Genomic DNA, 27,507 nt, shown 5'->3' with positions numbered 1-27,507 from the left:
AGGTTTGGAATCTGAGGGAGATGCCAAGGTGGCAAAGGGGACAGACTGGGCAGCAAGGGGTACCAGTGCTGGCGAGGCCAGACTGGAGCTATAAGAACTGCCCTTGGTTTTTCCTCCTTTATTTTTAGCAATACCCTGGGGATGACAGATGTCCAGGTGGCAGCCTCCAGGATATCCCTGGTGGGGACAGGCATAGACTGACAGATTGACCCAGGGGAAGGACAGGGCATCCACTATCCAAGCCATGCAGTGATGCTCTCTGGTTTAGAACTTGCTGAGCTGATGGTTAGTGTGGGAGGCAAATAGGTTTACCTTCGGGGTGCCCCATTTCTGAGTTATTAGGGCGAAGATTCTTCTGTTGAGCTGCCACTTGTGTGGGTCCAGAGGATTTCTGCTTAAGTGGTCCACCAGAGAGTTGAAAGAACTTTGTAGGAATTTTGCTAACAGGTAGAGCTGTATAGCAGAAGCTGTATGCCAAAGGGTCATGGCCAGCCTGCATAGAGGGTAGAACTGAGTCCTTCCCTGCTTGTTCATATACCACATCACAGTTGTGCCTGTTCTGATCAGGAGAGCCACTAGGGAGAGAAGGGGCTTGAAAGCTATCAAGGCGTGCTTGGCAGCTATCATCTCTTTTTGGTTGATGTGCAGATGGATTTGCTGTGTGCTCCATTGGCCCTGTAGTCAACTGCCATACAGGTGTGCACCCCAGGCAAAATCTGATGAGTCTGTGGTGAGAAAGGTAGTCATTTGTTGAGGGAGCATGTTGTTGCCCACCAAAAAAAATCTTTTCTGAGGCAAGGTATTATTGGTATAAGAGTCTCCAGGTCTTCAGTGTGTTGACACCAAAGGCTTTTTAGGTACCATTGAAGCTTCCTCGTATGCAATCTGGCATATGGAAGGAGTAGAATGCAAGATGCCATGGACCCCAGAGCTTGCAGGATTTTCGTTGCAGATAGTTGGTGTCTAGTAGCTAGTTGAGAGAAGTAGGCTGTCAGGAAGGTTTGCTTTTCTGGTGTAAGGAATGCCATCTGGGATGCTGTGTCCAGGCTTGCTCCCAGGAATGTAATCCTTTGGGTGGGTACCCGTTTGAATTTCTTTTCATTGACTGTGTACCCTAGGGAGGTTTAGTAGGGACTTTACAAAGGCCAGGTGCTTGAGCAGCTTTTCCTGGCTGTCTGCCTGAGTTAGGCAGCCGTCTAAGTATGGGTAAATCTGGATATTCCTTTGTCTGCAAAAGGCAATGTCCGGAGCCAGACATTTTGTGAAAACTCTGGGAGCAGTAGATAAGCCAAAGGGAAGCTCAGAGAACTGAAAGCGCTGAGATCCTGCCCTGAAACGGAGATATTTCCTGCATGATTCCCTGAAAGGAATGTGGAGGTAGGCCTCTTTTAGGTCTAGGGTGGCTATCCAAGCATCCTTGGAAAGCATAGATAACAGCTGCTGGACGGTGAGTATTTTGAATTTTGGGATCACCAGGAACATGCTTAGAATGGATAGATAGAAGATGGGGCACCAGGTGCCCTCTTTCCTGGGTACCAGAAAAAGTCTGGACTAGAAACCTTGGCCTTTCTGTTCTGCAGGAACGTGCTCTACTGCCCTCATGGAGAGCAGGGAAAGGACTTGCTTTTGCGTCTCTGCCCACTGGTTTTGAGGTAGATCTGGGAACCCTTTTGGAGCTGGAAGGGTGTGGAAAGAAAATTTGTATCCCTGGGACACTATGCTGAGAACCCAGTTGTTGTTGGTAATGGTGGCCCAAGTGTTTGCATGAAAGAAGAGTTTTCCTCCGAGGGGTAAGTGGAGGAGGGTGGGGGAGGAGAGTCATTGAGAGTTCTTACTATAAAGGGGTGCCTTAGAACTCCCTGGTTTTGAAGTGGAGGTAGTCCACTGCTTAGATCTCTGCATTCCCTGTGCTGCTGTCTGTGGGGTCTGGTTCCCCAGAGTCTGGAGTGAAGTGACCTGGTGGAAGCAGGAAAGGACCAGTGCTCGGAGGGGCAATGCCTGCTGAACCTGGGTGGCTGGACAGTAAGAAATCCTTAACTGTCTGCATAGATTTTGCTTTTGCTTACATCCTTTTCAAGACCTCTACTGCCTTAGTGCAAAATAAGTTGTCTATGTGCAAGGGGGCATCCAACAATTTAGATTTAACATGGTCTGGCAAGGGCTGCTCCTTAAGCCATGCATGCCTTTCTAAGGACAGAACCGGTGACTGGTGCCCTACAAGAAGCTTCTAGGGCATCAAAACCACAGTGCAAAGTGTGTTTAGTTACTTGACTTGCAGAATACATTAACTCTTGTAACTCTTTAAATTCTGCACAAACAGGAAAGGAAGACATTGTTTGAGGAGTTCCAGGGCATGTTGGTGAAATTTTAGCATATGGAACTGACAATTTAGTGCTCTGATAGCAAGAGTAGCTGAGGTGTATACTTTTTTTACCCCATCTGTCTAGAGCTCGGGAATCCCTATCTGAGGGGGTGGGATTCTTAGCAGAGCTTGCTTTAACTCCTTTAGGCCCTTGAGAAATTACCTCCGGGTCAGCAGTAGGATTTTTAAAAAGAAATTTGTGTGAGTCAGGGACTCTGTAATACCTGTCTGGGCGCAGAAGGGAGGGTGTCAAGAGTTGAGATGGATTCCAGGAAAACATCCTACACAACAGCCAGGACTGGGGAGATGGTCAGGGGTCTGTGCTGTGGAAGATCTAAGAATTCCGAGTCTCTTTTTAGACTGAGGGTAGTCTTAACTTTTCCATTGGAAATGCTCTCTTAAGGTGTGAAGAGTTTCCCCAAAGGAAAAAACCTCCGGGGAGAGGCTGAAGGAATGGAATCCCCTGCATCAGAATCCTCATAAGCAGACAGGGGTTGCATGTCTTCACACTTAGATGCATCAGAGTCATCAAACTCCTGTTCAAACAAAACTACAAGGAACAGATCTCTTTTTCTTTTGGAAGGGGTAGCTTGGTTTCCCCTGATCAGCATGATAAGATCTTCCGCCATTTTAAGCATTTGAGACTGAGGCAAGGAAGCAGGTGCCTGAGATTGGGTTGTTGGTTTGGGTGTGGTTCGTAACCTGGGCCTAAACCTCTGTAGTTTTAGAAAGATGCGTAGTCACAAAAGAAGTCAGTTTGTGTTGAGGATCGGTAGTACGAAGGACTTCCTCGGAAGACTGTGTCTGCTCAGCAGCTCCGGACCCATCCAAGGTAGAGACGACCGCAGGATCCTTAGTCAAAGAGTTTTGTGGCATACCGGACTCTGAAAGGGTCTTGGTAGTGGCCTGCAAATCCACAGAAGAGGGCATCATGGGCTGCGAAAGCACCTCACTGAGGACCGGAGAACTGACTACTACCTTAACAGGAGCGTCGTCAGTAGGTTTGGACCTGTGCAGTCTGTCTCTGTCTTTATCTTTACGTTTTTTTCAGAAGATCTGCTGTCGGATGGCTTACCAAAACCATATCCGAATTAGAGGACTGTAAGAGAAAATATCTAGCTACAATAAGGGCTCGATGACGTATAGTTCTGGCATTGAACAAAGCACAGAAGCAACAGCGGGAGACATCGTGGTCTAGGCCTAAGCAAGTGACGCAGCAAGAATGAAAGTCTCTGTGTAGTATTTGCTTTCCACAGGCGAGACAATTGTTAACTTTTTCTGACATTGGTTAGTGCAAGAAAAAAGGATCCCCAACGGGGTACTTAGCTTTAGAAACTTCAGCTTTAATTCGGAAGATGAAACTCAGGTAGCGGTCAACCGCCACTCATGCGAACTGCTTCTGCTTCAGGCTCCACGGCAAGAAAGCCTGATGTAATGCTGTCGGCTGCCTTACTTTATACTACTGACGTCTTGACATGAGTTTTGAAGCAACAGCAAATGATGCAGAAATACTACGCCTTTGGTATTCAGGCTGGCCGAGGGCTACCCTGGCAGGGATAACCCAAATGTGATGACTGCAACAGTGAAAAACAAAGAATATCTATAACAAAAGAGGGCAGATTTCTGAAATTATTTACTGAATTCATGTTTTTCATATCAATAAATTTCATACTGGGTACTCAAAAAGAATTTACATATTATTCCCCAAGATACAATAACTAGGCTTGACTACACAGACATTATATTTCACAATGTGCATTTAACTGAAAGCTTCAATACACATTCAATAACCATTTCAGATCATGCACCAATAACGAGCAAGATAAAAATGCAGGGTAATGAAGTAAAAAATAGATAATGGTGCTTCCCACCTACTTGTTAAAAAAAAAAAAAAAAAAAAGAGGAATTTAAGGAACAGGTAGTGGAGATCAATCAAGAGTTATTTGGCAAGACAGAAACGTCTTCAGAACTTACAGCTAGTGAGTGGGATAAAATGAAGGTAAAGGTTAAAAATAAGGTAGAAAAAGAGATAGGCAAAGTAAAAAGTATTATATAAAGGGGATCACAAAGATGAAAGTACTGCAGAATAAAGGAAATCTCTAAGAACAAGAAGAGGCACAATTGCACAGTGCTAAAAAGAAAATGAAGAAGTACATGGATAATATGCATGAGTTTAGAATGACCGCTGTGAAGTAACTAAAAAAAAAAAAAACCTACAGAGCACATAAAAGGTACAGTTGTGTACATTTATCATAAATGTAGATGTGATGTTCGAGTGCATTCACTGTTGCAGTCATCACACTTGGGTTATCTGCCCGCAGGTAGCCCTCAGTCAGCCCGAATACCAGAGTCTTAGTATTTCTGCGTCGGATGCTGTCACTTCTTCAAAGATGTCAGGTCGTCAGGGGTATAAACAAGCAGCCGACGCCATTACATCAGTTTTTTTGCCCCAAATGTCAGAAGCCCCCAAACAGGGAGCTAGTATATGGTGGGGAACACCACCAGTAAAAAGTAAATACTAATGCCATTAGGAATGGCCATAGAGAGAAGAGGTAGAAAGACAGAGAAAGACAGGGGTCTGGCGGGAGGGAAACCAGGACTGCAACAGTGAATACACTCGAACATCCACATTTATGGTAAGTGCACACTATGTTCTTCGTGTTTCACTGTTGCAGTCATCACACTTGGGTTGATTCCCAAAGCTGAGGAAGGGTGGAGGCAGTCAAGAAGTGTTGGGGCTGGCTAGTAGGCCTTGCAAGACTGCTGTAGCAAATCCAGCCCTGGATTTAGAAAAGATAGGTAAATGGTAATGCTTGGTAAAGGTGTGTACAGAACTACAAGTTGCAGCTTCCAGAATGTCCCTGGTATGGACTCCCCTGAGAAATGCTGTAGAGGTGAAAGTAGCCCTACTGGAATGTAGTTTGATCCCCTGTGGGGTAGGTTTTCCATGGTGCCTGTAGTAGAAATGGATGCAGTGTGTTATCCATTTGGAAATGGTTTGTTTTGAAATGGCCTTACCCTCTGCCCCTGTAGTAAAGCAGACTAGCAGCTGGTCAGATTTTCTGAAAGGCTTAGTCCTTGTCAAGGTAGAACCTGAGCTGTCTGTGCATGTCCAAGGAGTGCAGGATCCTTTCCCCTTTATTCTGAGGGTTAGGAATGAAGGTTGGCAAATGGATGGATTGGTTTAGAGCCACACTGGACACCACCTTAGGCATAAAGGATGGGTTAGTCCTGAGGGAAACCCTGTCAGCATGGAAAATAATGAAGGGTTCCACAGTCATTAGTGCCTGTAACTCAGACACTCTTCTTGCTACAGTTATGGCTACAAGAAAGGCTTTTATCCAAGAGAGGAATTTTAACTCTGCTGAGGAAGCAGGTTCAAAAGGGGAAGCGTGAGCTTTTCCAGTACAAAGTTAAGGTCCCAGGCAGGTGTGGGTGCTCTCCTAGGGGGGCCTTAAGTTGTTAGCCTCTCTCAGGAAATGTTTGATGACAGGGTGAGAAAATAGAGGTGGCTCAATATTATAATGAGCTGAGATGGCAGAGACATAAATCTTAATGGAAGAGAAGGACAGGCTAATGTGGTGTAGCTCTGTTAGGTAATCCAGGATTAGTGGTAAGGAGGGCACTGCTGTGTCCTTCCCTTGAGACTGATTCCAAGAATAATATCTTTTCCACTGTTCAGCATAGGATTTCCTAGTACTAGGCCTTCTGACTTCAAGAATGGCATCCAACACCTGTTTGCCGAAGGTTGCTGGTGTGGTATTCAAGGGATAAGCCAGGCTGCAAGGTTTAGGGTTTGCAATTGTGGATGCAAAATCTGTCCCTCCTGCTGAGACAGCAGGGTAGGAGTCTGGTGAAGGTGCCAGGGTGGCACTTGTCAGGCTGCGTAATAGTGGGTTACCAGTGCTGGCGGGGCCAGTCTGGGGCAATAAGAATTGCCCTTGGTCTGTCCCGTTTTATCTTGAGTGGTACTCGAGAGAAGGGGCAGAGGGAGTAGGGCATAAATTGAGAGGTTTTCCCATTGAAAGGATAGGGCATCCACCTTCCAGGCCCTGCTGTGAGGGTTCCTGGTGCAGTATTTGTTCAACTGGTGGTTTGCGGGGGAGGCAAAGAGATCCACCACCGGTGTCCCCCACCTGAGGATCAGAAAGTTGAAGGTGTTGGGCTCCAATTTCAACTTGTGTGGGTCTAGGAGATTTCTGCTCAAGTCATCTGCCAGTGAATTTTGTTTGCTTGGCAGGAATTGAGCTTGTAGATGCACTTGGTTGCTCAAGGCTATGTTCCACAGGGCCATGGCTAACCTGCAGAATGGGTAAGAATGGGTTCCTCACTGCTTGTTTATGTACCACAAACTGTGGTGTTGTCTGTTTTTATAAACCAGTTGTCCTAGAAGGATTAGGTATCTGAAGGCTGTCAGAGCATTCTGTACAGCTAGCATCTCTTTCTGACTGATATGCAGGAGAATCTGCCCTGGGCTCCAGTGGCCCTGAATACATTTGCCTGCCATGTGAGCCTCCCATGCATAGTCTGATCAGTCTGTTGTCAAGGTTTGGGTGGCGAGGGGTTGAGTGAAAAGCAGTCCTTTGTTGTGGTTGCATGCTTCTGCCCACCAAAGGAACTCTGCCTTTAGACAAAGTATGATAGGAATGACTGTTTCCAGGTCCTAAGAATGTTGGCACCAAAGACTTTTTAAGTGCCATTGAAGTTTCCTCATATGCAGTCTTGCATATGGAATTAGCAGAATACATGAGGTCATGAACCCTAGGGCTTGCAGTATTTTTCTTGCAGACAGCTGGGTTCTGGTGGCCATTTGTTTGAAGTAGTTTATCAGCTAGACCTGCTTTTCTGAAGTGAAAAAAGCCATCTGGGAAGTTGTGTCCAAGCTTGCTACCATGAATACAATCTTTTGACTGGGCACCAGTTGTGATTTCTTTTCATTGATGGTGTACCCCGATGAAGTGAGAAGGCTTTTTACAAATGCCAGGTGCTGAAGTATTAACTCCTGACTGTTTCCCTGAATCAGGGAGTCATCCAAGTATAGGAAAATTTGGATATTTCTCTGCCTGCAATATGCAATGGCTGGAGCCAGGCACTTTGTGAATACTCTAAGCATAGTAGATAAGCCAAAGGGAAGTGCAGAGAACTGATCATGCATACAGCCTGCCCTGAAACGTAGATATTTCCTGCATGACTCCCTTATAGGGATGTGCAGATAAGCTTCTTTTAAGTCTAGAGTGACTAACCAGGTATCCTTGGCTAGCATAGGGAGAAGCTGCTGCACGGTAAGCATCTTGAATTTTGGGACTACCAAAAAGGTGTTGAGAATTGAGAGATCCAGGATTGGGCACCAAAAACCCTCTTTTCTGGGCACTAGGAAAAGTCTGGAGTAGAAACCCTGACCCCTTTGTTCTACTGGAATAGGCTGAATAACTCTGATACTGAGCAGGGAAAGTACTTGCTTTTGAGCCTCTGCCCACTGGCTTGGAGGCAGGTCTGGAAACCCACTTGGGGTTGGCAGTGAATGGAAGTAGAATTTGTGCCCCTAGGATACAATGTTTAGGACCCATCGGTCCTGACTAATGGATATCCATTTTTTTGCATGAAGGGCAAGTTTTCCTCCTAGGGGCACAAGTAATTGGGCAGGGCTGGGAAGGATAATTGAAAAGTCATTGTGAACTTTTTCCATAAGGGGGCGGCTTACCACTCCCTGTTTTTGAGGTGGAGGCACTCCATTGTTTAGATCTCTGCATACCCTGAGACTGTAGTCTGGGTGGCCTCTTTCCCCTGGGTCTGGGAAGGCCTGGAAGGGGCTGGAAAGGAACAGTTTTTTTGAAGGCCAATGTCTACTGAACCTAGGTGGTTGCACTTGTAAGAATTCTTTGACAGTTTGCATAGATTTACCTTTTTCTTCCATCTTTTTAAGAACCTCTTCTGCTTTGGTGCCAAACACAGTCCTTAAGAAGCATCTAGTAATTTGGATTTGACATGATCTGGCAAGGTTTGTTCCTTCAGCCAAGCATGTCTTCTCAGTATAGACCCAGTGACTGCAGCCCTGCAAGATGCTTCTGGGGCATCAAAGCCACACTGCAAAGTATGCTTACTAACTTAGTTTGCAGAATGCATTCGCTCTTGTAAATCATTATTTTCTGCACAATCTGGAAATACCATTTTTTGTTTAATTAGTTCCATAATATGCTGCTGGTACTTCAACATGTGAAACTGGCAATTCAATACCCTGATAGCAAGAGTTGCAGAGGTATATACCTTCTTACCCCATCGGTCTAAAGCTCTGGAATCCCTGTCAGAAGAAGTAGGATTTTTGGCTGTAATAGCCTTAATACCTTTAAATCCCTGGGAAATGGTCTCTGGATCCACAGTAGGATTCTTGGAGAAATTTGTGGGAATCAGGTACTCTGTAGTACCTGTCAGGTTTCCTAGGGGCCGAGGGTAATGTATCCAGTGGATTCCATAAAAACATCATCTACAACATCCAGGACAGTGGGTATAGCTGGAGGCCTGTGCTGAGGCAACTCCAAAAATTCTCTGAGTCTCTTTTTGGACTGAGGGTAGTCTTGGCATTCCCAGTGGAAATGCTTTCTTAAAGTATGCCAGGTTTCACCAAAAGAAAAATCCTCTGGAGGGGAGGCAGAGGGAATGGATTCTTCTGCATCTGAATCCTCACAGGCTGATAAGGGCATACCCTGATAATAAGAAGGGTCAGAGTCATTGGACTTCTGGTCTGTAGAATCAGAAGGGAACGCAATTCTTTGTCTCTTAGCAGGGGAAGGCTGGCTTCTCCTAATTAGGGTAATAAGGTCTTCAGCCATTCTAAGCATTTGTTTTTGTGGCATGGGAGCTTGAGCATGCACTTTGGTCATCGGTTTTCTAGACGTAGTGCGTACTCTGGGCCTAAGAAACTCTGTAGTGTTGGCTAATATCAAAGTTGTCATTTTGATTCGAACATCGGTAGGACGGAATACACCCTCAGAAGCCTGTGCCTGGCACAGCGGCTCCGGATCCATCCAAGGCAGAAACATCCGCAGGTTCCATAGTCGAAGAAGCATCTTGTGGCATACCGGACTCCGAATGGGTCTCAGCAAAGGCCTGCGAATCCATAGAAGCGGGCATCAGGGTCTTCAAAGGCACCTCACTGAGTACCGGCGGACTGGCGACTAGCTTAACAGAAGTGTCGTCAGCAGTTTTGGACCTATGCGGTCTGTCTCTGTCTTTATCTTTACGTTTCTTCAGACAATCAGTAGTCGGATGGCTTATCAAAGCCATTTCGTAATATGGAGATAGAGTGCGAAAGAATTTAGCAACAAAGATAGCCCAACAACGAATGGTTCAGGCATTAAATAAGGCACAAAACAGACAGTGAGAAACGTTGTGGTCTGGCCCTAAACAGGCGACGCAGTAAGAATGAAAATCTCTGAGTTATTTGCTTTCCACAAACAAGACAACTGTTAACTTTTTCTGACATTGGTTAGAGCAAGAAAAAAGGATCCCCAATGGGGTACTTCGCTTTAGAAGACTTTAGGATTATAAACTCAAAAATGAAAATTTCAGGTAGCGGCCGACCGGCACTTGCGAACTGCTTCTGCTTCGGGCTCCTCCTCGGCAAGAAAGACTGATGTAATGGCATCGGCTGCCTGTTTTATACCCCTAACAATCTGAAGTCATGGAAGAAGTGACAGCATCCGATGCAGAAATACTAAGACTCTGGTATTTGGGCCGACTGAGGGCTATCTGCAGGCAGATAACCCAACTGTGATGACTGCAACAGTGAAACACTAAGAACAAATGCCAACACAAAGTAGAAAGAGTTGTTGCCAAAGTTACAGGGTGTATAACAAGAAAAATAACCCAGAGATTCTGTAACGTTATTAGAGATATATCAGAAATATTATGAAAATTTCTATAAAGCAGATGAATCTGGTAATCAGGAAAAAGCACAAACAGAAATATTTACAGAAGACACAAGTATGCCAAGGTTTGATGTAGAGGACGATGAACAATTAACAGTTGAGATAGGAGGAGGAGATAAGATTAAAAAAAAAAAAAAAAAAAAAAAAAAAAAGAGGTGACATATAATCAAACTTCAGGAAACTCTCCAGGAATAGATGGGTATTCCTGTGGAAGTTTAGAAGCTAGGAAAGAAAAAAGTGAAAGATCTGGAAGGGTTTGTTTAATAGTATTTTAAAAGTAGGGGAAGCACTAACATCCTGGAAGAAAGAAGTTGTAGCTCTAATACCAAAAGACTGTATAGACCCATCAGACCTAGGTTCATACAGACCCATTAAAATTTTAAACCATGATTATAAAGTGTTTTTGTATATGACAATGGCAATGGTATTGAAGAAGAGTGAAGCAGAATGTAAGAAAACACTGCTGTTGTTGGTGGGTCTTGACATAGAGAAAGCATTTAAGAGCGTAAGCTGGGATTTTATGAGTAGGGCAATGGAAGCATGTGCATTCTCTGATACAATAATAAAGTTAATTAGGAGGATATATGAGGGATAGGTAGTAAAAATTACAGTGGGAGAGGTCCTGACAAGTTGTCTGAACAGAGGAACCACACAGGGCTTTTCCCCTTTCTAATTTGCATTACATTTAGAGCAAATGGCAAAGAAAATAAGGGACCCAGAAATTCAAGGATACAATTGTTACGGTAATCTAGAAAAGTTGGCTTTATCTGCAAATATTATTATTTTGTACCTGACAGAATCAGAAAAAAAGTCTGTGTTGTGAAACATTCTCAGACTGCATCAAGTTTTTTTTCAGGATATAAAATTAATGAAGACAAAAAAAAGGCTATAGCTCTAAACTGTATACCCACGCATGATTTGATTCAGCAATACCCATACTTATGGGGACACAAAAAAAATAATTATTTGGGAGTATAGGTTAAAAAGGATTCTGTTATGGCAACTAAGGATAAGTGGAAAGAGACTAAAAAGATAATAAAAAAACTGAAAAACTGGAAGCTTATGTTAAATTGATATACACAGCAAGATACAAGTAGTGAAAATGCTTTTGGTCCCTTTAGTTTTATATACAAGTCAGTTATATTTTTATTAACCACAGGAAAAGTTGTGGGCAGTATTTAATGAAGAGTAGAAGGATTTTATCTGCAAAGGAAAGTGAGCAAGGGTCAAGTGGGATACGTTGATCCTTCCAATAGAATGATGTAGTTTAGGATTATCTGATGGGATGGGATATTTTAGAGCTACACAGGTTAAGTTTGAATACATAAAACCAGCAGAAAGCTCTAATTCAAAGTGGAAAGGAATGAAGATGAAGCAGGAGAAAATGTAAGAAAAAGGAGAGAGCAGAATTTTGGATGCAGATCCTCAAGAACAGCAGCCATACAGAATATTATGTTCAAAAGTAGCAGAAAGTATTCTACGAAAGTACAGTTGTGTACACTTACCATAAATGTAGATGTTCGAGTGTCTTCACTGTTGCAGTCATCATGGTAGGGTTCTTCCTGCAGGCAGGCAGCCCTCGGTCGGCCAGAATCCCAAAGTCTGGGTCCGGCGTCGGCTGTGTACTCACCCTCCCTGACGTCAGTGCGCCAGGGGAACTAAGCTCCCAGCCGACGCCATGTTCTCCAGTTTTTCTTGCCCCAGATGTCAGGTGCCCGAAAGTAAAGGCTAAAAGTAAAACAAACATGTAACATACAACATACCCCATACCCTATAGCAAATACACCTCAGAAGAAGGGTGAAGCAGGGAACCACACCAATAAAAGTATAAGAGGGGACAGGAGGGTGGGTAACCCAGACTGCAACAGTGAAGACACTCGAACATCTACATTTATGGTAAGTGTACACAACTGCACTATGTTCATCGTGATTCACTGTTGCAGTCATCACTGTAGGGTTGAATCCCAAAGCTGAGATAAAGGGTGGTGGTTATTGAGTAGAATGGGCATCTAGAAGGCCTTGCAAGACTGCAGAAGCAAAGCCTGCCCTGGACTTAGAATAAAGAGGGAGATTATAGTGCTTAGAGAAAGTATGCACTGAACTCCAAGTTGCAGCTTCCAAAATATCTTTGGTAGGTACTCCCCTGAGAAAGGCAGTTGAAGTAGCAGCAGCTCTGTTAGAGTGAGTTCTAATTTTTCCTGGGATTTGCTTTCCATGATGAGAGTAACAAAATCTGATTCCAAGAGCAATCCATTTAGAAATGGTCTGTTTTGAAATAGCTTTGCCTTGGGAATTTTCTGCCTAAGAAACAAACAGTTGTTCTGTTTTCCTGATATCCTTGGTTCTGTCCAGGTAAAAGCGAAGCTGCCTGTGCATGTCCAAAGAATGCAAGATCCTCTCCCCCTTATTTTGTGGATTAGGGAAAAAAGTTGGCAGGTGAATAGTTTGGTTTAAAGCCACTTTAGAAACCACTTTAGGCATGAAAGTAGGGTTAGTCCTCAAATAAACCCTGTCTTGATGAAAAATAATGTAAGGTTCCACAGCCATGAGCGCCTGTAACTCCGAGACTCTCCTGGCTGAAGTTAAAGCCAGTAGGATAACAGTCTTTCATGATAAATATTTTATATCAGATGTGGCAGCAGGCTCAAAAGGAGGCAGAGTAAGTTTTTCCAAGACATAATTGAGGTCCCAGGCAGGAGTGGGTGGTGTCCTAGGGGACCTTAAATTCTTTGCTCCTCTGAGATATTGTTTCAGAATTGGATGTGAAAAAATTGGAGGATCTGTATTATAATGTGCAGAGATAGCTGAGGCATGTATTTTTATGGAGGAAAAATATAAACCCTTATGCAACGTATCTGTTAGGTAATGTAAAATCAATGGAATATTTGGAATGAGAGGATCCGATTCCTAAGCATGCATCTAGGTGCAAAATCTCTTCCATTTACCTTCATAAGATTTCCTAGTGCTAGGCCTTCTGGCTTCTAAGATAACATCCATGACCTGTTTGAAAAGGGTAGGATTAATCATAGACCCTGAATACGCCAGGCTGAGAGTTTTGATACGAGAGTGCAGGACCTGGCCCTGATGTTGAGACAAAAGATTTGGAATCAGAGGTAGAATCCAAGGAGGTTCCTGGGATAGATTTATCAGTGTTGAGTACCAAAATTGTCAAGGCCAATTCGGGGCTAGTAAGATCAGCTTTGGTTTGTCCTGTTTTGTTTTTAATAACACCCTTGGTAGAAGAGGTAGTGGTGGAAAGGCATACCCCGAGAGGTTCCTCCAACAGAATGAGAGAGCATCCACTTTCCATGCTAGCTTGTGATATGTCCTTGTGCAAAAAGTCTGTAACTGGTAGTTGTGGGGAGATGCAAATAGATATATGCCCGGGCAGCCCCAGGCTTCTGTAATCGTCTTGAATATTTGGGTGTCTAGCATCCACTCGTGTGGGTCTGACAGGTTCCTGCTCAAGCTGTCTGCTAGAGTGTTTCGTTTCCCTGGCAGGAATTGAGCTTGTAGGTCCACTTTGCAAGCTAGTGCTGTGTTCCATAGAGTCATGGCTAGTCTGCAAAGGGGGTAGGAGTGTGAACCCCCTTACTTGTTTATGTACATAACTGTGGTGTTGTCTGTCCATATCAGTAGCTGCCCCGGCTGTAAAAGAACCCTGAAAGCCAAGAGGGCATTCTGCACAGCTAACATCTCTTAAATTGATATGTAGATGCTTCTGATCCTCTGTCCAAAAACCTTGCAGGCCTTTCCCCTGCAAGTGGGCTCCCCATGCATAATCCGAGGCGTCCGTGGTTATCACTTGGTAGGCTGGAGGTAGACTGAAGGCTTTCCCTTTGTTTTGAAGACATGTCATGGCCCACCAATGGAATTCCTTTGGCAGGCAAGGCAAGACAGCAATCTCTGTTTCTAGACTGTGACAATGCTGGGACCATACGCTTTTTAGGTACCATTGTATCTTCCTCATATGCAGTCTTGCATATGGTACGAGTAGGATGCAGGAGGCCATGTAACCCAAAGCCTGCAGGAATTTCCTTGCAGTTAGCTGAGACATTAACGCCAGGCTTTTGAAAGTTGAAGCCAGCTGTAGTTGTTTTTCTGATGTCAGGAATGCCATCTGGGTTGTTGTGTTTAAAAGAGCACCCAGGAAAGTTATCTGTTGAGTGGGTGTCAAATTTGACTTTTTTACGTTCACAGTGAATCCCAGGTACTTGAGTAGATTCTGAACAAATTCCAGGTGCTGGAGTAAAATGTCCCTGCTGTCTGCTTGAATAAGGCAGTCGTCCAGATAAGGGTAAATTTAAATTCCCTTGAGTCCGCAGTAAGCTACTACTGGTGCCAGCCACTTGGTAAAGACCCTGGGCGCAGTAGACAAGCCAAAGGGCAGTGCAGAGAATTGGTAATGTTTCGAGCCTGCCTTGAACCTGAGGTATCTTCTGCACTCCTGTCTGATAGGAATGTGTAGATAAGCCTCCTTTAAATCCAATGTCACCATCCATGCATTTTTGCTCAACATTGGCAGGAGCTGCTGCACAGTAATCATCTTGGAACTTTGGTATCTCCAGGAAAGTATTTAAGACTGACAGATCCAGGATGGGTCTCCAAGTATTTTACTTTCTGGGAACTAGAGTCTTGAATAAAAGCCTTGTCCCGTCTCTGAATTTGGAACCAGTTCTATGGCCCTCATAGCCATGAGGGACCTCACCTGTTTTAATGCCTCTGCCCATTGAGTTTTTGGTAGGTCTGGCCATCCGTTTGGTTTTGGTAAGGTATGAAAGTGGAATTTGTAACCTCTTAAAACTACATCCAGAACCCACTTGTCTTGGGTTATGCAAGTCCAATTTCGGTGAAAAAGAGAAAGTTTTCCTTCCAGAGGAGCTTCCAGGAGAGAGGTTCCTGGAGCCATGTAGGGGGAGTCATTGAGCCTGCTTCCTATAAGGTTGAGACCTATCTTCTCCATCCCTGGGGGTGGAAGCACTCCACTGTCTAGGTCAATAAGAGGTCTGTGCTTAGGCCCTCCCTCTGGGGCACCTATATCTACCCCTCTGAGGCCTGTTCAAGCTGGGAAAGGACCAATTTTTAGCTGGCCAATTTCTGCTAAATCTAGGAGGCTGAACTTGTAAGAAATCCTTAACCGTTTGCATGGATTTTGTCTTATCCTCCATTTTCTTTATAACCTCTTCAGCCTTAGACCCAAACAAAACATTATGTTGAACAGGAGCATCCAGTAACTTTGCTTTCACTTGATCAGGCAAATTTTGTTCCTTTAACCAAGCATGCCTTCTAATGACCGTATCAGTGGCAGCCGCCCTGCAAGAGGCCTCCAAAGCATCAAAACCACAGTGTAAGGTACGTTTCCCCACCTGGTCAGTAGCATGCATCAAATCATGTAATTCCTTATTGTCTGCACATGCAGAAATGGTACCCAGTTTTTGTTTCATAACAGACAAAAGATATTGTTGATATTTCAACATATGAAATTGACAATTTAAAGCCCTAATAGATAAAGTAGCAGAAGTGTACACTTTTTTGCCCCATCTCTCCAAAGCTCTAGAATCCTTATCTGACGGAATAGGGTTCTTAGCAGTGGCGGCCTTAACACCCTTAGGACCCTGAGAAATGGTTTCTGGATCAGCAGTAGGATTTTTATAAAGAAACTGATGGGAATCAGGGACTCTGTAATATCTATCAGGCTTAGCAGGGGCCGGAGGAAAGGAGTCAGGAGTTAAATTAGACTCAGAAAAGACATCATCCACAATATCCAAAATAGGAGGAATAGCCAGGGGTCTGTGTTGGGGAAGAAGAAGGAAATCCCTAAGCCTTCTCTTAGATTCAGAGTACTCCTGTCCTTCCCAGTGAAAATGTTCCCTCATGTCATGTAAAGTTTCCCCAGAAGAATAATCCTCAGGAGGAGAAGCTGAAGGAATGGATTCCTCAGCATCAGAATCCTCATAAGGAGGGAAAGTATAATCCTGTCCAGAGGAAGACACTGAAGAGATAGATGCCTGATCAGAGGATTCATAATCCAATTCTTGTCTTGGCCTTTTGTCTGGAGGGGAATGTGAACCCCTAATCATAGTTAGCAAGTCCTCCGCCATTTTAAGCATTTGTTTTTGAGATTTAGGTCCCGGATCAGAGGAGGCTTGGGCTTGAGTCTTTGTTTTAGAAGGAGTCTTTGCCTTTGTCTTTGCCTTTACCTGAAGCTGCGTAGGCCTGAAAACCACCTCGGAAGCCGGTACCTGCGCAGCGGCTCCGGACCCATCCGAGGGAGCATTATCCAAAGGTCCTGCACCTGGAGTATTCGAAGGCCTAGTTGGCTCCTCGTGGGAGTCCATTTCGGCAAGCGGTTCTGTAATGGCCGACGACAGGGGCTGCAAAAACACCTCACTGACAACGGCCGAACCGGCAGCTGGCTCTAATTGTAAACTGTCATCTGATTTGGACCTCGGAGGCCTATCCTTATCCTTGCGCCTTTTATGAACTCTGGTAGTCTGAAGCGTGTCCGACGACATGTTATAATCGCCTCCCAAAGTAATGAAAGGCAAAATCGTATCTCCGTTTAATAGTACGTTGGTTAAATCTAGCACAAAACCGACAACTAGCTACGTCGTGGTCAGGGCCTAGACAAGGAATACAGTAAGAGTGAAAATCCATATGAGGTATTTGCTTCCCACATGAAATACAATTATTAACTTTTTCTGACATCGGTCTGGAGCAAGAAAAAAGTTTCCCCAACGGGGTACTTAGCTTTGAAAAGAAGAATGTCTTCGGTATGAAGCACCAAAAATAACAGGAGTCAGCCGACCGACACTTGCAAACTGCTTCCACCGCGTGGCAAGAAAGACTGGAGAACATGGCGTCGGCTGGGAGCTTTGTACCCCTGGCGCACTGACGTCAGGGAGGGAGAGTACACAGCCGACGCCGGACCCAGACTTTGGGATTCTGGCCGACAGAGGGCTGCCTGCCGGCAGGTAGAACCCTACAGTGATGACTGCAACAGTGAAACACGATGAACATCTAAGAAAACACAAGAATGGAGAAAGGAAATTCTGCAGATAGGGATGACTGTAATTAGGGGCACAGAGAAGAGGCAAGATGGGCTGGAATTTACTGGAGAAAACTGTCAAAGGAACCAAGGTATTGGAAGCAAATACCTAGAGGGGGAAAGGTAACAGAATGGGAAGAGGCCAAGACATTTGGACTGAAAGCTAGAGACAGCCATCCCTAAGAGGGACTGGTATCACAGTGCTGGCATGTTTGTGCATGTCTTAAGTGATAACTTAATAAAGGTGTTTAATAAGAAAACTAGAGTTTATATTCAGATAGCACAGGGTGATTTGGTCTTTTCAGCAAACCTTTAATAATAATGCACATTAGGGTCAAGCAGTGATATCTATCAATTAATTTATTTTTATTCCTTGTATAAACAGCAGATTAAGTGCTTCAAAGCTATCTGTTGGAAAATAAAATTTGTACCAATACCACCACCTGTTAAAAACACCTTGCTATGGTGAATGCAAAGTTAGTAAATGTAGTAACTCTGTGCAGTGCCCACAAAGATATTTGATTCAAACATATTTAATTTATTTATACTTTGTTGACCAGATTAGTCCCACTAGGCCAGTGGTCTCTTTTTGGAATAGACCCAAGGTGGGAGTCATACTGATGAGGAAAAATTTCGCCAGGGTGCCAAATAATATTCTTTGTAATAAGTAGCATGGGATCTTTTACACCAGCTTAGGCAGATTAGGTCCTAGGTTTAATGTCTCATCTAAAGGACGGCACACTCAGGAATGCAGCACCCTTAAACTGCACCGCAGAATCTATAAAAATTAATCCAAGCACCTGGTTTGGTAACTGAACTTGCATTCTTCTAATCTTCCATCAAAGGGAGCATGCTTCCTGTTGAGCCACGACAAACAAACCATCTAAATTTATAAATTCATTCATTTTTAAAACAACCTGTTTACAATGTTACAGCTACATATATTACTGGGATCTAAAAGACTGGCACAATATGCATTTATGTACCTGTATAAAATCTCAGTATAAAAATCCCACAAATATTAGGACAAACACTACAGTACAAACCATATTTGACTTTTATATTCTACCTGTATGAAACAATACTCTGCCATCAATCATTATTAATAGACAGCCATGTTCAAAATACCATCTCATCTTCGTCATAAGTCTGTTTAGATAGCCAATTCCACCATTATTATAAAGTGATTTCAACAGTCAAGTCTTAGAACTTAAGTAGCATATTTTTATGATTGACAAGTTTAAGGTAATATGACATAGCCCAGCTTACAGAAACTGTAATAACATGTCACAGCTTTACTGTGCTCCTTCAAACTGACTACCTAAACTGCAAGTGTATAGCAATCAGTGCTGAAAAAAAAATTTCTTTTTGCAAAATTAATTTTAAAAGATGGTTTTAAAGATAGTTTAAATGGAGGGTTAAAGCACATACTCAAGGTCAAACAAAATGCTTCATCTGCAATAAAACTGTTTTTTTTTCCTTAAATTTTAGAGACTTGTTTCTTTTTCACATTTCCCCAGCAGTAGAAACATGTCCAAGAATGATCACATACTCAAATGGCTGCCAATGTAACAGCAAAACAGTTAATTTCCTGATTACTTACTGATCATGTACACTATCCAACTTACTGGTTAACCTTTATGGTTTCGACCAAAATTCGTATCCTACTGTTATGCAAAAAAAAAAAAAATTGTTAACACAGATGCATCTAAACAATGCTTTTGAGCGAGAAGGCAGCAGTGGAGACTATCAATGCAAATCTTTTTATTACCTTCTGCTTCTTGTAGATGTTTCATTGCCTCAGAAAGCTTGCCTTGTCCAATCAAAGTACATGCATGATTGTAATACTGTTCATAGGTGGTCTCTGACAGGCCAAGGTCCTCCTACAAGGAAAATTTAAGAATCAGGCAAAGACTGCAATATTCACAGGTAGCCTTCAATAGCATATTAAATAGAAGAAAGCAGCAGACACCAGGAAAAAAAAAGTGAGTCTCTCCCATTCGTCTTGCAATAGTTCAAAGGTTGTAGCTTCTGCCTACCTTCCACTAGCATCCTGCAAAAATATCATGATGTGTTTACTCATCTGTTCATGGGTTCTCAGATGCAGTTACAGTTAGTCTCCTTCAAGCAATAGGAAGTGTATACAAGCCTCCCCTACATATCAAAAACTTCTTTGGGGCCTCCCCATACCTAAAGCATTTGCTGAACAGTAAAAAAAAAAAAAAAATGCCCCCCCCAACACACACACACAAAAATCCATATGAAAAAACTAAGATTTGGTATATTACTATTAAGCATTTTTTCCCAACTAGTAAAAGTTGTTCAGAGCAATTCAGTGTTTGCCTCTTCTGCATACTTAAAAGCCAACTTGTGGCTTAACCCAACAGATCTGTGGAAACAGCTGCAACCTCATTATGAAGTATTAATATTACCATGGAATCAGGTTATTACTAATTTTTGGGGGAAGTCAAGAGGGAGATCTTTCCTCACAATACATACATTTAAGAGTTTAAAACCAAACTTTAGTACTCTAACAACCTACAAAAGTTGTATCTCTCCATCCTGCTGCTAAAAGGTCATGTGGAGAGGTACAGGTGGCAAGGGACCCAGGTACATTTAAGATGGCAGCCAAGACCAATTCAGTTTTCAAACTGGACTCAGATTCTTGGAACATCATTTAAAGTTTATGATAGATAATGGATATCAAAGAAAGGTGAACTGAAATTTGCACAGGATACATCATACATAGGTTGTGAAGGAGAGGTGGCCAACTATGTACGGAAATATAATGGACAAGGTAATAACCCCCAGACTTTGATATGAAGCTGCCAAAATATCAAGTATGTAATACAAGTTCCCACATTGGTTATCCATGGACAGATACATTACAATACAGAACCAAGTGAGGAGTCCCAGTTAGAACATTTGGTTTGTACAAACTGAAATCCTCAGCAGAGCTGTCACTCAATCAATACAGAATTGTCATGCACAATTATGTTATAATGGTTTTGTGGCAGAATACAACAGATGTGCACATAGCCATAGTTAGCAAGCCTTCAAGATTTGCAACATTTTAATTATAATTCACAAACATTCACATTGTAGTCTAAAACAAATACACGTTTAAGATCTTACTGCCTGAATCAATCTAACGTGCAGCATGTCAAAGTAATATCTGCAAGCATCAGAATCTTACTTTCAAGTAAATGGCTTTATTTTTCTTTAGAAAACATGTTAACTCAATAATACCGGATGTTAATTCAAATCTGGCTGGGTGTTTAAATATTTCTTCTTTGTCAGTTCCCATGTCTTGTACAAACCCATCTAGTTTCAAAAACATCTTACAGAGAATAAAGCACAAGGATGAGAATGACTCCCTCCCAAAATCCATTGAGATTAGCCAGTGCAGAAATATCAGAGAAATGAGAGCAACAATTTTGGTGCCCCCCATATAAATGGAAAGCAGCGCAATCTAGTAAACTACAGACCTGTCAAGCTTAAGAAAAGTGGCACTGAAAGTTATGAAAAAAATCCTGAGGAGAAGGCTGATAGCATTTCTGAAGGACAATCTCCGGTGCCGAAATCAGCACAGTTTCTTTTCTATAAGGAGCTGTCAGTCAAACCAGATCCAGTTTGATGACATGGAGTCAGGAGGAGGAGTACACCAGGAATTCAGCGAGTCCTTTAAGTCTGTCACACACAAGAAGCTGACAGGAAGAGTAAAGGAGTTACAGGTAGTATTAAGGGTACGGAACTGGACAGCTGCATGGCTGACTGGTAGGGTGCAGAAGGGCATGGTAGAGGGAGGATAAGACTTAGAGAAGTGATTAGTCTGTATTCTACATATCTGAGGAAGTACAAAACATCTTTGCCGATGACACATAGGCAGGTGTAGTGGTGGAGGATGGACGAAATGTCTAGCAAAGGATTTATAAAGACTGAACAAGTGGGCAGAAAGGTGGCAGCAAAGATCCAATGCAAAGTACAGCATTCAGACAACAACCCTAGCGTTAAGCATCAAGTGGGAGGAGCAGAACTGATGACAGTGTAGGGAAATTATCTAAACCTGCTGATCACACCTGCAAAGGGCAGTAGCAGCCAACAAGAAATTGCTGGGATCATTGGGATACTTCCTTAGGGGAAATGCATTCTAGAAACAAAGAGGTCATAGGTTTCTCAAACGATCACAGAGTCTAAGGTGGCCAAGGTTCTTACTCAAAAAGCATAACTTGGTGAAGCTGAACTCTCTGATTGCTGGCTTCTATAGAAAATCACTGCCTGTGTGGTATTTTTTTTTTCAAATAGAAATGTTATTGATTTTGCATTACATATACATCACAAACAATTGCAGATTAACAATGAGCAGTAATATAAAGGAGAACATACAATTACTAATTATATACAATATGTACAATAGTGCTGCTTAGGGATATGACCCCTAGAATAAACTTGGTGAAAAAACATATATGAAAGAGGTAAATACTGCAACTGAACACAATGTGTTACCCTTGATTTGCAACATAAAAATCAAATAGAGGAGAAAATCTAACACTTATCTTGAGCCACACAACAAGCAGGGCATTTAAAATGTGGGAGAGGAGAATTAAAGAAGCACATAAAGGAAGGACCTTTAGCAGTTCTTTACCACCTCAGTTCATGAATACTTTAGTTGTCAGATAGATGCTCAAATATGGTATTCCAGAATATCTGAAAGTAAATACATTTATGGAGGTTTGTTATTAAAAGTTTTTGTGAAGTAATGTATTTAACAGCCATGTTCCTGAAACCACTCCAGGACATCTTTGTACGATCTAGCCAATGTTTTGTAAGTAGAATTTGACTAATAAGCAGAGAGTTATTAAGATGTGAGATCTTGATCTTAATTTTGATGCATTAATATTAGTGTTATGTAATAATGCCATCTCCCACGAGAGGGTTGATTTGTGGTATCCCACCTTGTCAATTCTCACCTTGAGAGAACACCAAATACTGTGAGAGTATCTACAAAACCATATTGTATGTAGGATGTCGGCTTGGGGGTAGGAACAACAGGGGAAGGCAGTAGAGACTTTCGTGTTAAATTTATTTAAATGGGCGGGTGTGAAGTATAGGTTGTTGGTAATCATAAATTGTGTATAAGTGAGTTTTTTTAAACAGAGAGAATAGGAGGGTGGACTTAATGGCAGATAATTTTTGTTCTTTTGATAGGTTCGACCCCTGGTGGTTCCAGTAGTCCGCATATACCAATTTATCTTGGTATAGAATTGTACTTATAAGTTTATAAGCGAGGGACAGCATATTTTTGTTACTGGCTAGAATTTACAATAATTCAGAGACCTGATTGAAGTTGGATTCAAGAATATTGAGATCATGAGGTAGAGATGCAATAAGTTCCCTTACTTGTCGCAGGATTATGATGTATTTTTTAGATAAATCTAGAATACCCCGTAATTCTGTGAGTGACGAGTTTCTATATTTATGAATATCCCACAGTGTGTATTCTTTGATTAGAGCGTAGTCAACCAGATTAATCATGTTCTTATTCAATTTGAGATTAGGATTTAGATGGATGGGCTGGAATTACAGGAGAGCTTTTTCTAGTTTCAAGGATTTAAACAGTTCTTGAAAAGATTTGATTTTATCCTTTAAGATATGATGCAGTTTTAATTATCCAAGAATTAATGGACCTAAGAAGGGGAGAGCTTTGGGGTTAAAATCATTATTTAAACCACGATTATACCACACCTTTACCCAAAGGGGAGTCCATATTAGGTTATTTGGATGGTAGTCAGCAATTCTAATTAGTCTACTGGTGTGTAGAATCCTATAATAAAGTTGTAAGGATGGCATACCTAGGTCTCCCCTAGCTTTTGGAAGTGCAAGTCTTTGATATGACACTCTTACTGATTTTGGGTGCCAGATGAACTTTGCAAAGGCTTTGTGGATTTTAGTGAAAAAAGCATTGGGGATGAAGGACAGAGATGCATAAAAGTGATAGAGAAGCTTTGGGAGAATGTTCATTTTAATGATAGAAGTTTTAGATAGCTAATCTATGCATGACCAAGAATTATGGCATCTAGGGAAGTATGTGTAATTATTGTTGTTCCGAGTGCCATCCCCAAAGGATATTGGGGTCAACTAGTCCAAAGTCTGATATTACATCCGTCAAGGCAAGGGAAGCTTGCGTATTATACAATTTGGATTTGTTAGAGAGGTAAATGCTAGGACCAATTACTGCATTCCAATCCCCCCTTCCAGGATAAAGTAGTGATTTGGGAAATTTAATAAGATGTTACAGACTTTCAAAATGAATTCCTGTTGTCCTGAGCATGGTCCATAAAGGTTTAGGAACAATATTCGTTTAGTGAACAGTGGGGTTAGGCATGTGAAATAACACCATCTACCCTCCTGGTCTGTATCCTTGTCAATAATAGAAGGTTTAAATGAGTTTTTAATAATAATTGTCACCCTGTGTGGTATCCAAGTGTACACCAACAGTGATTTCTTTCTTTTGTGAGCTTTCTCCCTTTTTTATGTTTGTACAACTGTGATGTTAGTAGTGGGCCCACCCCCTCCCACCAAAATGTCAACATTTATTTTTTTCATCGGGATAATTTCCCACCAGATTTGCATGACGAGTTGGATGGTCATGGAATTATAACTCATCAAGTCATATTGGAAAAGTACAGTTTTGTACCTACCATAAATGTAGATGTTCGAGTGCTCATACAGCTGCAGTCATTACAGATGGGTTATCCTGCCGTCAGGCGGGTCCTCGGTCGGCCGAATTCCTAAATCTAGGTCCGGCATCGGTTGTCGTCGCTTCTTCCCTGGCGTCAGTGCGGCAGGGGTATAAAAGAGGCAGCCGACGCCATTTTCTTCAGTTTTTCTTGCCCCAGATGTCAGGTGCTCCCAGAAGGAAGGCAAAACATAATATTATGCAAGCATGCAATGTAGATAAATCAAAAACAGTAGTTGCAAGCAAATACACCATAAAAGAATACCCCAAATAGGTTGTATGATAAAGGTGTTTGTCATAAGGCCTGTCCTAAGAGAGGATGGAGGGAGGGTAACCTGGACTGCAGCTGTATGAGCAACTCGAACATCTACATTTATGGTAGGTACAAAACTGTACTATGTTCATCGTGCATACAGCTGCAGTCATTACAGATGGGTGGAATCCCAAAGCTAAGTAAGGGTGGTAGGTACTAAGTGGAACTAGGAGGGGCTAGGATGCCCTGCAGGACTGCTGTGGCAAAGTCCGCTCTAGATTTAGAGTATAGTGGAAGGTGGTAGTGCTTGGAGAAAGTGTGCACTGAACTCCAAGTAGCTGCTTCCAAAATGTCCTTGGTAGGGACCCCCTGAGGAAAGCTGCAGAGGTAGCTGTAGCCCTGGTGGAGTGGGATCTGATGTATGCAGGCACAGATTTCCCATGAAATGAAAAACAAAAGCGTATGCAGTGGGCTATCCATTTTGAAATTGTCTGTTTGGAAATAGCCTTTCCTTGAGCACCTGTAGCATAGGAAGTACAGTTTTGTACCTACCATAAATGTAGATGTCCGAACTGGATAGCATCTGCAGTCATAACAACTGGGTTGTCCTGTCGTCAGGCAGCCTTTCAGTCGGCCGGATTCCAAAGTCCGGGTCCGGCTTCGGCTGATGTCGCACTTCACCCGACGTCATCTCTGTTGGTCTTCGGGTATAAAGGCATCAGCCAATGCCATTTTCCTCAGTGTTTCTTGCCCCAGATGCCAGTAGCCCTCTTGAAGGCTAAAATTTGGATAGATGCCAATGTTTCCAAAAAGATAGAGGTAAACACAAAAATAAGCATGTATGTACATATATACAAACAAATACACCATAAAAGACTCCCCCCCCACCAGCTAGCTATTAGGAGGGTAAACACCCTAGGAGTACCACAGAGGGGAAGGAGGGAGGGTAATCCTGACTGCAGATGCTATCCAGTTCGGACATCTACATTTATGGTAGGTACAAAACTGTACTATGTCCTTCATGGATGCATCTGCAGACATAACAACTGGGTAGAATACCATAGCCAACTAGGGGAGGAGGATAAAAGTAGATTATGGTGTGTTTAGGATCCCTTGCAGTACAGCAGTGGCAAACCCTGCTCGGGATCTGGAATAAAGAGGCAAATTATAATGCTTGGCAAATGTATGCACGGAGGTCCAAGTAGCCGCCTCAATAATGTCTTTGGTTGCCACTCCTTGTAAGAAGGCTGTGGTAGTGGCTGTTGCCCTTGTAGAATGAGGTCTTATGTTCTGTGGAATTGGTTTTCCATGGAAGGAGTAACAGAATCGTATGCAATTTCCTATCCATTTGGAGATTGTCTGTTTGGAAATAGCTTTTCCTTCCCTTCCTGTTGCATAGGCTACAAAAAGTTGGTCAGTCTTTCTGCTACTTTTGTTCTGTCCAATAGTAGCGTAGCTGTCTATGTACATCCAAGGTATGCAGTATTCTTTCCCTCTGTTTTGTGGGTTGGGAAAGAAGGTAGGTAGGTGGATTGCCTGGTTTAAAGACACTCTGGATACCACCTTAGGCATAAATGTAGGATTAGTCCTCATGGACACTCTATCTTGGTGGAAGATTAGGAAGGGTTGCACTGCCATTAAGGCCTGTAGTTCTGAAACCCTCCTTGCTGAAGTAATTGCCAGTAGGAAAGCAGTTTTCCATGACAGGTGTTGTAGGTCTGCTGCTGCTGCTGGTTCAAAGGGTGATAGTGTCAACTTTTCTAGCACAAAGTTTAAGTCCCAAGCTGGTAATGGTGGTTTCCTTGGAGGTTTTACATTCTTGATTCCTCTGAGGAATTGCCTGAGCAAAGGGTGCGAAAAAACAGGTGGATCAAAGCTGTATTCTGCTGAAATAGCTGATGCATGTATCTTGATGGAGGAGTAGGACAGGCCTGAATGAAGAAGTTCGCCAGATACTCCAGAATGTTAGGCATATCTATGTTTGACACATCTTTTCCTCTTTCAGTACTCCAAATGACAAACCTTTGCCATTTTCCAGCATAGTTCCTTCTTGTTGAAGGTCTGTGTGCTTCAAGAATAATGTCTTTAACTCTTTGGGAAAGTTCTGGATTAGCTGCTGCTATGTGATGTTCCATGCAGTCAGTTGCAACGTTTTTAGGTTTGGATGTATGCTGCTGTAGTTGTTCTGAGTTAACATCAAAGGCATCAGGGGTATTGGCCACATATTGTTCGAGACATGCTCCTCAGCAGTGGGTACCAGTGTTGTCTTGGCCAGTTTGGAGCTATCAGGATTATCCTTGGACGTTCTTCCTTGATTTTTAGTAGTACTTTGTGTATCAAGGGAAGAGGTGGGAATGCATATGCTGTTAGGCCTTTCCAGCTGAAGGAGAGCGAATCCACTTTCCATGCTAGTGGGTGGAATGTCCTTGTGCAGAATTTTTGAGCTGGTGATTGAGAGGTGATGCGAATAGATCTATCTGAGGCATTCCCCATTTCTTTGAGATGGTCTTGAAGATGTCCGGTGCAGCTTCCATTCGTGGGCATCCGATGTGGTTCTGCTTAATATGTCTGCTAGAGTATTTTCTTTTCCGGTACAAATATTGCCTGTAACTGGATGTTGTAGCTGAGTGCCAGGGTCCACAGCTCCAAAGTCATTCTGCATAGGGGTATGAATGAGTGCCTCCCTGTTTGTTGATGTACCACATGACTGTGGTGTTGTCTGTCCTTATCATCAACTGGCCCTCTTTGAGAAATGGTCTGAACTTTTGGATTGCCAGTTTTACTGCCAGCATTTCTTTTAGGTTGATGTGCAGGTGAAGTTGATCCTGTGTCCACAATCCTTGCACGCATTTGTCCAGCATGTGGGCCCCCATCCTAGGTCTGAAGCGTCTGTTGTGATGGTCTGGCTTGCTTGACATCTGCAAAAGGGTAGGCCTGGGTTTGACTGGCATGCCTGAGCCCACCATAGGAACTCCTGTTTTAAGCATGGAATTAGTGGGATTTCTGTTTCTAGGCTGTGTCTGTGTTGGGACCATAAATTCTTTAGGTACCACTGTAGTTTTCTCATATGTAGTCTGGCAAATGGGACCAAGATTATGCATGATGCCATGAAGCCCAAGGCCTGCAGTACTTTTCTTGCTGTTAACTTGTTCAGTTTTGTTAGTGCCAAGAAGTAAAGAG

The 27,507-nt window shown here is 42.8% G+C and overlaps 1 protein-coding gene across 1 annotated transcript in view; it reads right to left on the bottom strand.

Annotated features, from left to right (window-relative positions):
- Nucleotides 1-27,507, bottom strand: part of SRP72 (signal recognition particle 72) — a 1,193,396-nt gene that overhangs the window by 809,046 nt on the left and 356,843 nt on the right. Inside the window, exon 5 of the mRNA XM_044059445.1 lies at nucleotides 19,107-19,218. Coding sequence (XP_043915380.1) covers nucleotides 19,107-19,218 — 112 coding nt within the window. The remainder of the gene's footprint in view (nucleotides 1-19,106; nucleotides 19,219-27,507) is intronic.

This window comes from Protopterus annectens, chromosome 17.part0, assembly GCF_019279795.1.
Source record: "Protopterus annectens isolate FY-2018-M chromosome 17.part0, PAN1.0, whole genome shotgun sequence".
NCBI classification, from domain to species: domain Eukaryota; kingdom Metazoa; phylum Chordata; order Ceratodontiformes; family Protopteridae; genus Protopterus; species Protopterus annectens.
This window is presented reverse-complemented; position numbering and strand designations above follow the sequence as displayed.